This window comes from Symphalangus syndactylus, chromosome 3, assembly GCF_028878055.3.
Source record: "Symphalangus syndactylus isolate Jambi chromosome 3, NHGRI_mSymSyn1-v2.1_pri, whole genome shotgun sequence".
NCBI classification, from domain to species: domain Eukaryota; kingdom Metazoa; phylum Chordata; class Mammalia; order Primates; family Hylobatidae; genus Symphalangus; species Symphalangus syndactylus.
In genome coordinates this window covers 21287546-21301733 of record NC_072425.2, presented here as the reverse complement: position 1 = coordinate 21301733, position 14188 = coordinate 21287546, and the positions used below count along the sequence as shown (strand labels likewise).

General features: G+C 46.3%; 1 protein-coding gene across 23 annotated transcripts in view; it reads right to left on the bottom strand.

Annotated features, from left to right (window-relative positions):
• The window catches only part of DENND1A (DENN domain containing 1A), a 553551-nt gene that overhangs the window by 176709 nt on the left and 362654 nt on the right, over nt 1-14188 (bottom strand). For 22 of the 23 annotated variants that reach the window (XR_010119966.1, XR_010119965.1, XR_010119967.1 and 19 more), the window contains one exon: nt 7382-7507. The exons of the other annotated variant lie outside the window; for it this stretch is intronic. Coding sequence is in view for 19 of the 22 variants with exons in the window: in XM_055271163.2 (XP_055127138.1) it covers nt 7382-7507 (126 nt within the window). In the remaining 3 variants the exon portion in view is untranslated. The remainder of the gene's footprint in view (nt 1-7381; nt 7508-14188) is intronic. 23 annotated transcript variants of the gene reach the window in all.

The following is a 14188-nucleotide window of genomic DNA, read 5'->3' as shown; positions in this document are numbered from 1 at the left end:
GGAAGCTGGCCTCTTGGGATGAACTAAGCAAGTGGGACCAGAGTGAGTTGGCTGCTGCCTGTTTAAACAGCTTGCTTATTGCCCCCACCCAGCATTCGCTCCCTGTGGGCAGTAGCTCTGTTCCCTTTATCTTGGGAAAGCCCAGCTAGCAGGTTGGCCCAGAGAGGGCCACACAAGCTAGCTGAATAAACAGCTCTCATAGTGCTCCATCTACACTGGCCTTTCCACGGACACTGGCACAGAAGAGGACACATCTTCAAACGCCAATACCCATGGGTTTTGCTCTTAACCTAACATATACCAACGACCCGCAGTGGGCCAGACATGGGGAGAGGAACCCTCACATGCACCATCATGCAGCATGGGCTATGAAATAAGAAACTCTAAGCAGAAAAGGGTATGAATTGAAAGCACACAAATCTATCTGCAAAAGTTCTTTAAAACTGAGACCAGTGTGTGTGAAATCTGTTTAGAAGGGGGTGTATTAGCCTTATTCAGATTTCATGATGATATAATTTTAAACAAAGGAGGTAAAAGATTCTTTAAAAAATTCTTTCGTTCTCTCTAGAAAGGAGGAACATTCAAGGCAAATTTTAGAACCATACTGCTATACATATCCTCCAAAAGTTGCAATCTTCTACCATGCAGAGAAAGGACCCTTGGCCTAGCAATTAAACTCATTTGTCTTTTATCCCCTTCTTGCCAAAAAGGACCCCAGCCCTAACTAGTTAATCCCTAACACACACTGCTACTCCCAGAGTTGCCTGGCAACTGCTAGGAGGCGTGTCAGAGAGCAAGAAAGGCCTAAATAAATGAGCTGGAGCCTGGGCTGCCGCTTGACATGGATAAAGGGGGTTTCTCCGGATGGGGCTGCCTGGTTGCTGGTGGCTCTGTCATTTAAGTCGAGAAGGACAAGTTGGTTTGGCTCATATTGGTAAATATCTTGGGCTTTGCATCTGATTTTCTCCAGGTGACTGAAAAATGGGTCACATGCCCTTGTGATTTGCAGACACCCTCCCCTCCATCAGGAAGCAGCAACCTCTGAAGCCCAAAGATAGGACAGGATGCAATGTGTATGCACCAGAGGCCAAGGGCAGCCCGTCTGCCTCAAATGCTTCCCTATTCCCTAATTTCCTTCACCTATTCTCCCATCTATTATTCCAAAATAATATTCACTGATATCTACACACGGTGCCACGACCTGTGCCTGGTACTGGAAATGCAGAGAGTTACTAACACAGAACATGTGGAAACTAGAACAAAGACAGGCGGGAGGATGTGTTGGAGGGAACCTGGGTTTGGAGGCTGTCTGCTGGCTCTGCTGCTTCCTAGGAATCACTGCAGCCTTCGCTCCATCCCCCATGTGTGAAGGGCTAGTGAGGGGCTGGGATGGGGAATTACTGAGAGCACGGATGGGAAGCAACTTGGAGTTCAACTGAGTGCTGACCCTGTGGGAGGCCACTGAGGTGAACTTGGCAGTAACTGGACACCCCTGGCATCTCAGTTTCTGACCCTGAGACAGTCCTTTGGAATAATTCACCTGGCCCTGAAGACACACATCACCAGGGAGCCAACAGAGGCCCTCCCTGCCCTGGGCTGGGCACTCAGCCTCCCCAACAGACCCGCAGAAAGCACAGATGGGGAGGAGCAGCCTAGCTCCTGGCACAGGGCTGGGCCTCAGCAAGTGGCCCCCTTCCTCCTTCCTTCTGGATCTGGTAAAGAAAACAAAGCTCAGGAGTCCCCCAGCAAGCTGCATTCTGAATTTTTTCATCAGGAGAGAGAGAGAGAGAGAGAGGAAAAAAAAAAAGGCCAAGGTGGTAAAAATCTCAAGGGAGCTCTGAGCCAGGGAAAGGGTCTTCAGACGTGACTGCAGAGGAGGAGGTGCCCACCTCTGCTTCTCAGGCCAGAGCTCGACCCCTCCTCACAGAGACAGCCAGGCCACGGACTGGAGCTGTCCCCCAGTGGGCTCTAGGCTGGCAGGGTCCTCCTCAGAGGGAGGAGGTGGGCGAGGGCCAGGGTCATGCCCATCTTCCCAGGGCCGTCAGGACAGGCACCGTGCTGGGCTTATTTAAGCCTCACTACACTCCTGCAAGGAGGGGATTACACATCCACTTTATGGAAGGGGAACTGAGGATTGGAGAGGTGAATAACTGCTCAGGGTCCAGGGAGGCAGAAGCAGAGCAGAGAGGAGCCTGCTTAGGTCCCTCATGTTTCTGTTTCCAACAAAACACAACATTGTGACTGCAGTAACCTGACAGCCATGAGCCCACCTCCGCCACCTGTACGGGCAGTAGCCCGGGACCCTGCATGGTGACCGCTGCTGTGGAAGCACTGTGAAGCAGTGAGCACAGGTGAGCCAGAGGGGCTGGTAGCATTGCAGCTGGGCTGCCCTGTGTGGCCTCCACATAGCTGGCCTTCTACCCTGCAGGCTCATTCTGCTCCCAGCGACCTACTGTTCTCAGGCCCTGCCCTGGCACCCGCCTCAGGGGCCATTCCCTGCAGACATCCCCCTGTGTCTGCTCACCAGCTTTCTCCCACACCTTATGTGCCAAAGGCCTTAAATGGACTCACATCTGTTGACCCAGTAAATCCATGTCAAGGAATCTGCCTAAGAAAATAATTCAAACCATGCATGAAGATTTATATAAAGATGTTTAGCACAGTGTGGTTTAAAATCGTGAAACATTACTGACAATCAAAAAGACCAGCATGCTAGGCACGGTGGCTCATGCCTGTAATCTCAGCACTTTGGGAGTCTGAGGCTGGAGGATCACTCGAGCCCAGGAGTTGGAGACCAGCTGGGCAACATAGCAAGACCTTATCTCTACAAAAATTAAAAATAGACTAGCTGAGTTCAGTGGCATGCACCTGTAGTCCCAGCTAGCTGGGAGGCTGATGTGGGAGGATCACTTCAGCCTAGGAGGTTGAGGCTGCCATGAGCCATGATCATGCCACTCCAGCCTAGGCAACAGAGTGAGACCCTGTCTCAAAATAATAATAATAATACAATAGTAAAATATATTTTTTTAAAAGACCAGCACTAGGAAAAGATGGTGGGCCTTGGCTCTGATTTCAGATCACAGGAACTTGACAGAAATCTCTGAGGGGGGCCTGGACATTTGCCTTTTTAAAAGCCTCCCCCGCCCGGCTCCTCACTCCCCCATGATTCTGATCCACGGCCAGGGTTGGGAACCACAAGGGTCACCTGATAGGCTCTGCTCAGCCACTGTCAATAATGTCTAAGAAGAGTTTTATGTGATGTGAAAAATGCTTACACAAACTAAAAGGCAAAAAAAAATATTAATAACTAGGATACTGGATTGCTTTCTCAGGCATATCTCATCTGCCTAGAAGAAAGTTAAAAAAACAAAACCTAAAAATGGAAAAACAAAAGAAACAAAAAATCCTAGAACCTGGATGGAAACCTGCCACCACTGTATCTCACCTCGCTGTATCTCACCTCGAGATGATAGGATTATGGGTGGTGCTTTCTCATTTCTAGTCCTGTTACTTCAAACCTTTTTTTTTTTTTTTTCCCACAAAGAGCAGGTGCATTTATTTATTTATTTATTTATTTTTTAGAGTTAGTCTCACTCTGCCACCAGGCTGGAGTACAGTGGCACAATCTTGGCTCACCGCAACCTCTGCCTCCTGGGTTCAAGTGATTCTCCTGCCTCAGCCTCCTGAGTAGCTGGGACTACAGGTGTGCGCCACCACACCCAACTAATTTTTGTATTTTTAGTAGAGACAGGATGTCACCATGTTGGCTAGGATAGTCTCGATCTCTTGACCTTGTGATCCACCTGTCTCGGCCTCCCAAAGTGCTGGGATTACAGGCGTGAGCCTATGAAGAGCAGGTGCTATTTTTATAACCAGAGAAACAACTAAAAGACAAGTGGCCATGGGGAGGGCCTCAGCACTGTGTTGTCTGCACCCTGGCAGGCTCATTCAAGGCACCATCCTCCCCCCATGCAGCCAACGCCTCCTCCCTATTTCTTGGGCTCCTATGTACCTTGCAGTCATTATTTTAAACTAATCCCCTAAACATTTTTAAAAGACAGGGTCTCACCCGGTTGCCCAGGCTGGAATGCAGTGGCACCATCTTGGCTTACTGCAGCCTCAAACTCCTGGGCTGAAGTGGTCTTCCTGTCAGCCTCCCAAGTAGCTGGGACCACAGGCATGTGATACTACATCCAGCTAATTTATTTTTGCTAGAGATGGGGTCTCTCTATGTTGCCCAGGCTGGTCTTGAATGTGCCACCATGCCTGGCTGCCCCAAGCAATCTTACATGGGGAATGTTGTTACATCATATTTTAGAAAAGGAGAATTTGCCAAAATTAAATCTATAGTTTAAAAACCATCTAGGTGACATGGTGATGACAGTGGCTTGAAGCTTGGTTGGAAAATTCCAGGCCTTCTGGTTTCCTTCTCCACCTTATGGAAGAAAGCCGTTGTGGTACAGATGAACGGGATCGAAAGGCTGACAGGTCTGCCACATTTCATTGATTCTAAGATGAAAATTACTTCCCATTGTAATATTTCTGAAATCTGGATGTGTCTTATAATTGGTGGCATCCTTCGATTATAACTGGCACCACTCTTTTCCCTTTCTTAATGGTACATAAACTAATAGTACATCTTATAACTGAACAGCATCTTACATTCAAGGACAAGTGCCATGTCTCCATCTAAACCCATCATGTTATCTCTAAGCTGATAGTTTTAATGGCTATGTAATATTCTATCATAAGACAGACTTCAATTTATTTCACCAGTTACCTAATATGGATACTCAGTATACTCCAGTGTTTTACCATTAGAAATGCTGCTACTGTGAACACCTTGGCATTAAGCATTCCCTTTTGCTACTAGGGGCGTCTTCATCCTCTCCTAGGCTCCAAATCTTGGGAGACATTTTGACACTTCTTGCTGTTCATCTCCCATGTTTGATCATTGCTGAGTCTTGCTACTTCTTCCTTCATGGTCCCTGTTCCCGGTGGAGCCACCCAGGGCTCTCTTCTGAGTTCCCATAACACTCCTCTAACTGGTTTCTCTGCCTCCAGCTCTCCTTTTAGTCCATCACTGTACTACTGCTCAGAGGTAACTTCAGTCATGTCACATTTCTGCTCGAAAACTTACACTCCTCACAGGGTAAGGTTCACTCTCTTAGCATAGCATCCAAGGCTCTGCCAAATTTGGCTCTATCCTCTCCTGCAGCCCCATCTCCCCACCCAATTGCTCCAAAGAAAATGGCGCACTCACTGGCTATGAGGGGCCCTGCCTCCAAGCCTTTGCTTCTTCAGTTACCTCCACCCCCACTCTAGGAAGGGATGCTCCTTTTTTCTTTTCCCAAACCTTACTCATCAGACCCAGTTCAAGTTTCACCTTCCTGATGAAATGTGTTATGGCTCAATTGATCCTCAGGAAGGATAGGCAGGCTTATCCTCATTTCACAGGTGAAGAAACTGAAGTTTAAATGGATTAAATGGCTTGCTCAACTTTTAGACAGCTAAGAAGTGCAGAGCCAGGCTTGAAACTCCAGGGCTTCTGTCCTTAAATCCAGTGCCTTCCAGCGCCTTGTGCAAGTACAATGATAAACTCCTCCCGTGGAGGAGCCTGTGCCCAGATTCTGCAGCAGCAATATGCCCCGAACTTCAGCTGCCTTTGGATTCCAGATGCACACAAGCCAACAATGAGATCACTGCAAGAGTGAAAATACTTCAAGTCTGTCCGTTCCCAGCAACCCAAGCAAAGGATTGGGCCAGTTGTCCTATTCATTCCCATTTTAAAGGGGGGGAAGACAACTATATTTTCCTTGAATTGTGCCAGCTGTCACTGCTTTGAACCTGACTGGTTTGGCTGGACCAAAGATCATGACAAATAATCAGAGCCATGTCACTTTGAACTAGCAGGACACTATCAAGAACTGGCTTTAAGCTGAAGGGCTTTCAAGAAACCTAAGGGAAATATGTCTCAGGAAGCAAAAAGAGAGTGTATCCCTTTTGCTATGTGAGCACACAGTGATGATGACACTGCCCAAAGCTCAGGCAGCCTAGAGAGTGAGGCCTAAGTGCTAGATGGATAAAAAGGAGGAGGAGGGTGGGGTTAGGATGCTGCTCCCTGAGTACCCACTGCCCCGGCCACTTCACAGAGAGCAGGTCCTGGGTGATGGGGAAACAAGGTGTTTGCTGTTACTCTTTGTGTTTTACCTGAATACACGACGGAGTCAGAGCAGTAAAGACACTTACCAATGTATAATTGCGGCTTACGAGGAAGCGTGACCCCTGCTCACAATCAGAATTTCTATAAAGAATGCATTGCCTCACATCCCCTCATCTTTTGTCATTTGATCTAATTAAATGCTACAGGTTAAAGTAAAAATAGAAACAAACAGCCCCGGCCTATGGGCAGTGCAGCCAGTGCTGGTCCCTGACACCCGACTCTGATTCTGACTCTGACTAGGCTGGGTGTGACAGTGTCACTCACCCGTTAAAGAAGAAGGCAGCCCTGTGCTCCTGGGAGAACAGGCCTGTCAGCAAGGTTTCCCTCCAACATTCTCCCCTCTACAGGGTGACCCAGGTCCCTAGGCCAGTTCCTGCATTCTCCTCAGCCAGAAGGCCAAGAGTAGGCCAAGGAGAGAAACAGCAAAGAAGAACTTCTCTCTGAAGCTAAGAGGACTGCTACTGTCCTTGGTTTCAGAGAAGACCTGTTGTCTTCACATCCTTGCAATCACGAGTCACCTCATGAGGCAGGCAGGGGACATAGATGAGTCAACGAGGCCCAGAAAGGGGGAAGGGCCAGAGGTGGGCAAGGTCGCTTCCTGGTCCTCATTGTGGTCACTTACACCAAGACCACTTGCAGGAGCCATGAGGCGTGAGACCCAGGAGGCTCTGCTTTCTCAAGCGTGGAGGAGCGGTTCCTTGAAAGAACAGGGGCGGCGAGGCCCAGTGGGAAAGCAGGGGCTCTGGGGCCATCTGGCTCTTTCGGGCTAAGTTGTTTCTCTTCCCTGAGTCTTGGTTTCCTCATTTGTAAAGTGGAGCTGATCATCGCTACTGCACAGGTGCACTGTGAAGCTCCAGGGAGAGCAGGTGAGTGTGAGGGGCCTGGTACTGGATCTGACACGTGGTTGGGGCTTACTGTCTAGGGTGGCGCACAGGGTGTAACAGCTCCCAGAGCAGTGAGGGTCTCACACATGATAGCACAGCCTCCTTGTGTTGAGAGGTATAGCAAGGGGAGTACACTGTCTCCCACCACAAACACACACACGCTCTTCTAGATGAATCTGGAAACGAGAAGAATCATGGCACTTCTTGTGGCCCCTGAAGTATGTTTCTCAGCTCTGACCAAACACGGGCTCTGTGACATGCCAAGGCTACTCACCGGCTCGATTTTCAGAGCATTTCGGTAGCTACCGAAGAAAGCGGCCTGGGCCTTGAGGAACGCTCTGGCCACACCATCCCCAGTGGTTGTGGAGACCTTTTTCAGCCTGTTCTTCAGGGAAGAGATCTGGTGATGGAGAGAAGGAAAACACAGGTTGAGGACAGGGTCAAAGTAGGGTGGCTGACTAAGCCCACTACATACGGAGCCCTGGAAGATCCTATGGATGGCAGGATCCATGTGACATCTCAGTTACTAGGAGGACAAAAACGTGTTCAGGCTGGGTGCCATGGCACACGCCTGTAATCCCAGCTACTTGGGAAGCTGAGGCACGAGAAACACTTGAACTCGGAAGGCAGAGGCTACAGTGAGCCAAGATTGCGCCATTGCACTCCAGCCTGGGCGACAGAGCAAGACTCAGTCTCAAAAAAAAAAAAAAAAAGTGTTCGGAATTAGGGCATGTTTTTGAAATTTAAATGAATGTTGTTCCTATTAGAACATGTCTAATAAAAACAAAAACAATTTTTAATGACTTACTCCATGCCAGGTAAGCACTTTTGCATACATTTTACAATTTAGTTATTTTAACAATCTGGTGAGGAAGGGATTAATGTTCCCATCTTACAAGGGTAAAACAGCCTCAGGGAGGTTAGGATACATACCTAGGAACAAACTCAAGACATAGCCACATTCCAATCAAAGTCTTGTAGTCTGAGCCCAAACTCAGACTTTCAGTTCCCATTCTATCCCCTCTTAAAGCTACTTACAAATGTCAGAATAAAGGCTTATTTATATTTCTCACACATCATACTCTAAAGGCAGTGTGGCAGCTTATGCTAATAGACACATACTCAAGAGGTTAAAACAAAAAACTCAGAAGTGATGATAATGGGCAACGAAGCAGGTAATACATTTGGTATATAAATGTAAGCCATCAGGTCTTATATGGTGGCTAGAAATGAGCTTAAATTTGACTTAAAAGCCTCCTAGTAGCCAAAGCAAGGAGGGAAATATGAAGGTTGTGAGATTCCACAGGTCCACGTACTACAAACAAACCTGTTGGCCAAATGAATAAAGATTTTCCTGAAAAGTGAGAAATAAAAAAGAAGGTAGGAAAGAATGTGTGACATGGTGGCTGTTGCCCTCAACATCAAGCTTCCTGGACTATTTCTAACATGCCCTTCATTCATCTCAAGATGCCACGCTTCAGAGCACACCTTTCACGCTGCGTTCCCCATAAGAGGAATTGTGCAACGTGGTGATCTCGAGTTATCCATTCACTCAACAAGTATTTATTATTTCCTACGTACCTAGGACTATGTTAGGCGTTGAGAATACAAGGGATACAATGAAACCACACGTGGGTCTTGCCCTCATTCAGCTGACATTCTAGTGAGAAAAACAGGAATGCATGTGGCATTGCTACTGTGACCAGCCTGTAATAGAGCTTGTCAAGGAGGTCAAGCAAGGCTTCCTGGAGGGCAACAAGCTTGCACTAAGATCTGAAGGATGGGTGAGGGTGGTTAACTCAGCAAAGAGGGGAGAGCACCGCGTGCTAAGTATGGGGAGTGGCGTGCAAAGGCCCTGAAGGGAAGAAGAGTTCAGGGAACAGAAAGAATCCCGGCTTCGGTGGAGAAAATGAGGGGAATATGGCTTGAAATGAGGCTGGAGAGAAAGGCAGGGGCCTGAAAGGATTTTTGTCCTTCATCTTGAGAGAGAAACAGAAAACTAATGATTGGTTTTAAGCATGCAGGTAACATATCAAGAGCACGTTTCACGGAAACTAATTCTGTAAGAGATCAGCTACTGGTATGACATTATTTAAAGACAAAACTTAGGATAAAATAGAAAATTAGATTTAGGTGGTCCATGAATCTTTTACAGATTTTTAGTATGAATGAGTGGAGATTATTTTTCTGGGCGCAGGATCCACAGCTTTCGTCAGATTCCTAAAGTGCCTGTGACCCTAGAAATGTTAAGAATCACTTGCTGAGAAGTCTGGGGGAAAAAAATCTGATCTGGGAAGGACTAGATATACTTTAGAAATGATCCACGCACATTATGTCTTGTTCCCAAGCTTCTGATAAGAAAAACTTTTAATAGCTTATTGAGAACATATTTCACATATAAAATTCATTCATTTAAAGTACACGGTTCGGTGGTTTTTAGTATAGTCACAAGACTGTACAACCATCACTACTAACTCCAGAACATTTTTATCACCCTGGAAAGAAACCTCATACTCATTAGCTGTCATTCCCCGTTCCCTACCAATTTTACCCCCACACCAGACCCAAGCAACCACTCACCTTCCTTCTGTCTCTACAGGTTTGCCTACTCTGGACATTTCATATAAATGGAATTAACAATAGGTAGTCTTTTGCCATCAGATTACTTCCCTTAGCACAGTGCTTTATGAGCAAGGTTCAACCATGTTGTAGGATGTGTCAAGACTTCACACTTTTTATGGCTAAATAATATTCCACTGTATGGATAGACCACATTTTATCAATCTGTTCATCTGCAGATGGACATTTGGGCTGTTTCTGCTTCTTGGCTGTTATGAATAATGCTGCTATGAAGATTCATGGGCAAGCTTTTGTGTGGAGACAACGGAAATTTTGAGTTGACAATCTGAAAAGCAAAAATCCTCTGCCAGACCTTATGCAACGAAGACAAGCTGGAAGAATACACGAAGTCACCAAGCACAGTGCTCAGTGAATAGGAAGTCATTCATAAATGTGAACTGTTTACAGGAAAAAAATCCTTTGCTGTTGATAAAGGGCGTGCCTCATGTTTGGACACTAAACTGAGTGAAGATGGGACTGATACCCTCCTCTGATAAGTTAGAAGCCACGGGGACATGCCCAGCGCTTTGGAAAGCCGAGGCAGGAGGATCGCTTGAGACCAGGAGTTCAAAACCAGCCTGGGCAACAGAGTGAGATCCCATCTCTGTAAAAAATATAAAAAGATTTAGCCAGCCATGGAGGCACATGCCTGTAGTCTCAGCTACTTAGAAGGCTGAGGTGGGAGGATTGCTTGAGCCCAGGAGTTGGAGGTCGCAATGAGCTATGATTGCACCGTGGCACTCCAGCCTGGGTGACAGAGTGAGATCCTGTCTCAAAAAAAAAAATAAATAAATAAATAAAGAAAAGTAAAAAGCCCTGGGAACATACACTGAGGGGGAAGTTACCCCACCTCTACTCCAAGAGGGGACCATGGAAAACAATCTTCCTTTGGAAGCAGTTTGAAGTCTATCTCAACATCCGGGTATCTATAACTGGTTTATTATGACCTCCCCTTATCAGGGACACATGAGCCCCAGCCCCACAGTGATGAGAGCCCCTGAGGAGCAACACAGGCCACTCAGCACCCAGGCTGACTCTGCCATGGACTTCCACCTACAAAGAGAAGTATGAAAAAGCAGCATGCTCTATTAACATGCTAAAAATTCTACCCACTCCCTGCCCCTACCCCCAAAATAAAAATAAAAATCCTGCCCCTCCCAGGGACTACAGTGACATTTCCATCCTTTGAAACGGTGCAAGCAACTGTCGCTCTCCTTCTGGCTCCTCAAAGGCCTTGGGCCACCTGTGCCGCAGATTATTCCTCACTTAACCTTCCCTGGCCTTTCTCTTTCATTCGGGAGGTGTTTAATTACCTTGGATTCACAACGCTGCACTTCAGGTGAGCCTCTCCTAATGGCCTCATTACCATTTTACACAAAGAAGGAGTCGTTGATTGTAACTGAGCAAATATGAGTGTGTTCCTTCCTGCCTGCCCCAGCTGGTCTGAAACTAGCCAAGTGGTCCTGGGCTCCTGATGCCCCCGTGACCACTTAGGCCAGGACTTCTGAAGACCTCCTGTCACCCTGCAACATGGAGAAGCTTTTGTCTTGACCTGCCAGCACCTCAAACTTTGAAACTGCAAGTATCTGTGCATCTGATTGCTGGGCAGTAGCATTTGTCCTTTAAATAAAAGTGAGGGAAGAAAATTTCAGATTTAAATAACATAGAGTCATATATCTAAAGCTGAACTTGCCCTCAGTACCCTGAGGGGTGCTGGTCAAATCATTAACATTGGGATTCATCAGGGGTAATTTGGGTGTGTTGTAAGTGCTGGTGAGGATGGCTTCCTCCTTTAATCAGGTGTTATAGGAAGAAGACAAGGCAAAGGAAAGAGGGGGCAAAACTGAACTTGCCAGCTTCTGTCTAAGGCACCCTTTCCCCTCTGTGTGACATCTTGGTTACCGCAGCATCATCCGGCCAGTCTCCTGGGCCAGGCCTCAGATGTCAGATTCCCTACTTTTCCCTCCTTCCCACAAACATTCTCCACATCTCATCAACACCAACCCAGATATGCCCTGAATCCACCCACTCCTCTCAGTGCCCATGACGTTGGTCCTGCAAATTCAGCTCCATCACCCTCCCTGGCCCAGACTAGTGGAGCAGTTTCCTTGGTGGGCCTTCCTCTGCCTTCAGTTTCTCCTCAATGCCATCCACCCATATCTGTCCTAGTAATCTTGGAAAAATCCAAATCCAATCACTTTGATCCTCCATCAAAACCCTTCAGTGCCCACACCCTTCACCGTCATCACCTTCAGAAAAACATCCAAACTTCCAAGAGCAGTCTGTGCAGGCTGTCCTCGACCAGCCTCACTTCCACCTGCCCCACTTAATGTTAAACTTGGATATCCAGAAGCACAGGCTACTCTCCAGCCCATTTCCATCTCAGTAGCTCAGTCCTGGCTGTCTCTTGTCCCTTCCTGTCCTGCTTGTGAACATCTATTCAACCTCTGAAAGACCATCCCAGTCTCCATCAACGGGGGCCTCTGAAATACATTATCCCACATCCTCACCAGGAAATATCACATAGCTGCTAAAAAGGACATGGCAGTACTCTACAAAGTGACACAAAAAGATGTCCGTGAAATACTGTCGAGTCGGGAAAAACATGCAGGTTGCAGAGTAACACATACAGCATGAACCATTTAAAAATTATATATAAATATATATGCAGTAAAAATCTAAAATGCTACATTACCAAACTTTAACCATGCAAGGATGCTTTCACTTTCTATTTTACACACTTGATTGTTTTGATTATCCTTTATAAAAAGCATATGTTACTTTTATAATAAAGAATTAAAATGAGGTATTTTTCTTTAATAATCAAATTACCCATTGCCTTGGGTTAAGGGAAAGAGGGAATCCAGATGTCCCCCCATCTGTGAAGCCTGCCCTGACCACTAAGTCTGGGTCTCCTTGGACCGAGCAGGTGGTTCCATGGTGAGCTGCAGTTTCTACCTCCTTTCCTGATGGACTGAGGGCCAGCAGCCAACACAGTTCTTGACTCAGTGTACTCATGCAGCACTTTCTGCCGAATGAAAGAACGAACGAGCAAGTGCTTGACATTGTGAAAGCCATTTTCAGTGGCTGAGCCTCTCTGCTTGGAGGAAAGTCTAGGATCACATTCTTTAGTGACAGATCATTAGAAGAAACTGGTCTCTGTTGGAAAGGATGGGAAGAGAAAGTGATACTCATTCCCCTTCTGTAGAATGCCATTGCTAAGACACAACCACAACGGCAGGAGAAATGAACATCTGCATGCTGAATGAGTTAGAGGGAACAAGGAGACCGGTCTTATACAACCACAAACTTACCACATCCAGTAACACACACAGTATTGCCCCTGCCCCGCCTTCACCCGACCCTGTATCCCTGTTCCTCCTTTCACTGGTCACTGTTCTCAACCTCTCAGGTCCCCTGGCTTCATCTATTCCTCTGTCCCCACTGCACTCTTCAGGCAGTAAAGCATAGAATTTGAATCACAGAAGCCTAGGTCTAAGATTGGCTTCCCTGGACCTGGCTTCCCTACTTTAACCTTTCTGAGCTTTAGTTCTTTGGCTGTAAAATGAAGTATGTACAACATGTATACATTGTGAGGAGTAAAATATAATGGATATAAAATGAAGAATGGATGTAGCAGAGTGCCTGGCTTTTTTTTTTTTTTTTAGTTTAGATTCATCTTTTACCAGTACTGTCGCAACAGTCTTTGAGCTGGTATCTCTTCCTCTATTCTCTTCCTAGTCTAATTCATCCTTTGCATTGAATTACCTTCCTAAAACAAGAGGTTATATCATGTCATTACCTCTAAAATTTTTAGTGGCTCCCTACTGTGAATATAATAAAGTCTAAATTCCTTAGCACAATATTTAAGGCCTGTTATGGGCTTGGCTCAAGCTCCATTTGCACTTTTGTCTTCTATTTGATTTCAAAGGCCTCAAAACCCATTCCTAAACCTGGGATATTCTTTATCATATTCTCTAACAAACTTTTTATTAAAAAATACAAGCCTTCAACTTTCTGTCAGAACAAATAGCTCTTTCTCAGGGCACGATGGCCTATTCCTTTGTTGATTCCTAATCTTTGCAGGTCCCACGCTGGAGATGTGCTGGAAACAGAACTGCAGAGGAGGGAGGGCCCGTCTCCCAAGGACTTCTAGTTTAGCCCCTACAAATCGGCTACAAGTTAGCTTACTACTACTTCAGAAGGGGTTCTCATGTTGTATAAACCATCATCCTATTCTTTAGCCCTTTATATACCAGCAGTTTACATGTCTTTCTCCCCAGGAGAATGAAAATACCCTTTTAATACACATTAGTGCTCAAAAAGTAGAGTGTTTTTCCTTTATCACTTGGTTGAAACTTCTGGGGCCTGGGAGTGAATGGCAGACTACTGAGTGTTCACCTCTAAGACAATCCTATCTATCTCTTTCCATCAATGCTGGCACCTTAAGATTTCTCAGCTC